The sequence below is a fragment of the Halyomorpha halys genome, unplaced genomic scaffold (assembly GCF_000696795.3).
Source record: "Halyomorpha halys isolate HHAL.00 unplaced genomic scaffold, Hhal_1.1 Scaffold365.1, whole genome shotgun sequence".
Lineage (NCBI taxonomy): Eukaryota > Metazoa > Arthropoda > Insecta > Hemiptera > Pentatomidae > Halyomorpha > Halyomorpha halys.
The window spans coordinates 197,311-200,778 of NW_027107925.1; the positions used below are offsets into that span (position 1 = coordinate 197,311).

The 3,468-nt window shown below is 35.7% G+C and overlaps 1 protein-coding gene across 1 annotated transcript in view; it reads left to right on the forward strand.

The window, feature by feature from the left end:
* The window catches only part of LOC136795503 (uncharacterized), a gene marked incomplete in the record, with an annotated part of 8,154 nt that extends 5,189 nt beyond the window's left edge, over window positions 1-2,965 (forward strand). The window contains 1 exon segment of the mRNA XM_067046295.1: window positions 1,607-2,965. Within this exon segment, the coding sequence (XP_066902396.1) occupies window positions 1,607-2,878 (1,272 nt within the window).
* Window positions 2,966-3,468: the final 503 nt, after the last annotated feature.

Sequence of the window (3,468 nt, forward strand, 5' to 3'; positions counted from 1 at the left end):
AATGCGCATTATGTGCGGGAAAAGAAGATGCCGACCACCCCAGTGGAAGTAGTAAGTGTCCAGCTTTCTGTACTGACCTTGTTTAATATCAACTCCATTTATTGACCTGGTTTAATATCAACTTCATTTATTGATCTGGTTTAATATCAACTCCATTTATTGATCTGGTTTAATATCAACTTCATTTATTGACCTGGTTTAGTATCGACTTCATTTATTGGCCTGGTTTATTATCAACTTCATTTATTGACCTGGTTTAATATCAACTCCATTTATTGACCTGGTTTAATATCAACTTAATTTATTGACCTGGTTTGTATCGACTTCATTTATTGGCCTGGTTTATTATCAACTTCATTTATTGAACTGGTTTAATATCAACTCCATTTATTGACCTGGTTTAATATCAACTTAATTTATTGACCTGGTTTAGTATCAACCCCTAGTAACATTATTTAAAAATACATAAATTTAAATATTATACTTTATTAATGATTACAATTTTAAATATTCAAATTTACTACATAATATTCTTTCTTGGTACACAATGGTTGAAAACCGGTCTCCCTCTCTTGATACAGAACTAAAAACGCCCAATAAAAAACATCGCTAATCCAAACACTTGATTTGCTGTATTTCCGAAAATACTATAATGAAGTGTTACTGTGATACAATCAGACGTGTGCTGTAAATTAATAAATTGTATATTGCCGAAAATTACCATATCGATAATAGCACTAAGCACTGCGGGGTGGTAGTGGTGTGTGGCAATTATTTACTCAACGCGGTCTCAATTTTTTCTAATGGGTGCGAAATTCAAAATGATCTAAAATAAAGTAATAAAAGTCATCAATGCCCTTGGGGATCAACACCCCGCTTTCGGCGTATTTTCTATTATTTAAAGGCTCCCTGGAACTCTTCGCCCAGAAGGCTTTATGAGTCCCTTCGAAGCTGCCTGGACTGCTGATGCTCTTCGCACAAAACGCTTTTAAAGGATCCATAGATGCTCCTGCTGGAACCGTACTAGATCGTTTCCCTTTCAAGACTCTCTGTTTCAAGGAAACAAAAAGAAACCTTTCGCGCGAAGAGTTCCAGGGAGCCTATGAACTTGGTAAAAACCGCTGGCAGCCTATGTTGATGCCTGAGGGCCATATATTAAATAGTTTAATTTTCTTGAACAAAGATGTTTAGTAATTTTTGGTTCTAATACGTCTTGAATCTTTGTAAACACACCATCTATGCATTAGATTTACGGAATTATTGTTGACAACAATGGATCTATTTACCGGATCTTACGGAAATATATTACCAATACAAAATTTGGTAAAATAGTATAATATGTTTTTATTATAAAGAAGCACAAGCATTACTGTCCACTTATGACCTGGTTAGTTTCAAGGCATTAAGGCTGTTTTATCACTATCTCCTTTTCTCAGAGGATATAACATCTACCCTAATATTTTATAAATACATTATAATGCAGTAATAGTTGAGATATCGCAAATCTAGAAGGTGTTCCTGAACATTCTTGAGTTCTTGATATAATGGTATATATAAAAATAATTATTTAAGTGTGTTTTTATGATACAGATATGTTTTGCTGCAGGTTGTATGCTGTGGTATTGAATGGAAAGCAGTTAAGGAATTCAAAGAAACCTTCAAAGAATATTCTGTGGCACTTAACACAATCTCTTCCATTGAAAAAATCTTAAATGATTCTAAAATAGATTCAGAACGATTTTTGAACAAAACATTTTCAGAGAATGTAATATGGAATAGAATGGCTGAAATTAAATTTTCAAGCATTAGATTTTTACCAAATATCTTTAATGAATCATGCGTCCAAAAAATTATTGATAAAGAAAGATTTAAATTGTCCTACCTAGTTCAGATTTTTCAAATACAGGTTCCTTTACTAACAAGAGCTTTAGACATTAGAGAAAGATTAAATAATATAAATTCATCTTTGGATCTTTACCAAGGGCTCGCAGAGAGTAAATATTTAAGTTGTACATCGGTAAATGGAACATGCTGGGATGAAACTAACGATTGGTTAGGTTCAAGCATCAGTTCCTTGTCATGTAGAATATATCCAAACTGTACGGAACATTCTATCAGAAAGAGGTCACCTTGCGTACCATATCAGTTTAGGTGCACTACCGGCCAGTGCATCCCAAGCAATTACTTTTGCAATGGGAGGTGTGATTGTAGTGAATGCAATGACGAACCGCGTAGTTGTGTAAAGAGTTGTTCCGAATTCCGCTGCGCACTCACATTCCGCTGTGTTGTAAAAACTAAAATATGTGATGGAATTAACGATTGCGGAGACTGGTCCGACGAAGAAAGGTGCTCATTACCCAATAATACAAAGTCCGCATACGAAAAGTGTCCAATTGAGAAAGGAGGCTTCTTATGCAACAATACAGTGTGTATCAATTTGGAAGATGCATGTAACGGGAACAATGACTGTGGGGACTGGTCCGATGAGGGTTCTTATTGCCTTAGGCATCGATGCTCGCCAGAATGTGGCAAGAAAGGTGGGGTTTGCTTGGTAGATCCAAAGGGGTCAAAATGCTTGGATGAATGCCCTCCTGGGACCCACGAGACCTCCGTAGGCTGCAGTCGACATCCTGAACGTCTCTTACCGACCCTGCTGCAAACTTTAGAAGACACTCCACGACTTGTAAGGAGGTATGCGGCAAGGTTGAAATACCTTAAAATTAAAACCATACTGGGACTTTCCCAAGCCTTGCAAGAGCTTGTGCAGTGTGAAAAGAAAGAATTCTCCTCAATTTCTAAGATGATAAATTTTTCCTCAAAGTTCGAGGATGAGCATCGTGTCTCTAGCAACGTTACCGTACAAAGCAAGACCAAATAACATAACAATAAATAACACTTCTATGAATACTTCGTTATAATGTTATGATTGTTAATATTACAGTTAAATATTCATCTTCATTGTTGTGTGGAGTGTTATGACAAATAAATAATTATGTTTTGCTAATTATATCTTAATTTAATATCATTTTTTACCTCGGAGTTTATTAACGGTACTAAAGTTAGTAAAAATATTAACCCATGTTAGCCGGATTTTACACCTAAATAGAAAACGTTAAATATTAATAAACGGAAACTTAAGGAATCGGGAAAATAAAGGCCATCATAAAATCATGTCACTTATCCGATTCTATGTTAATATCTCAGAGGATGGAGTATAATGGAGAGAGTAAACTGCAGGGAAAGTGAAGCCAAAAAAGGAGGATATGATGATGAACTCGAGGGACCTGGCAGTTTATACTATAATAGCAGAACTCCTACTAACCTCAGCTTAAATGTGAGTTCTAAGGGTGGGGTCAACTCATTTCTTCTTGGCTCCACTTCCGCGCTTTGATGGAGAGTAGGATATGACAAACCTTTGGTTAAAATCATCAAGTGTCTGTTTACGTTTGTATGCCAAAGGTTTTTTGG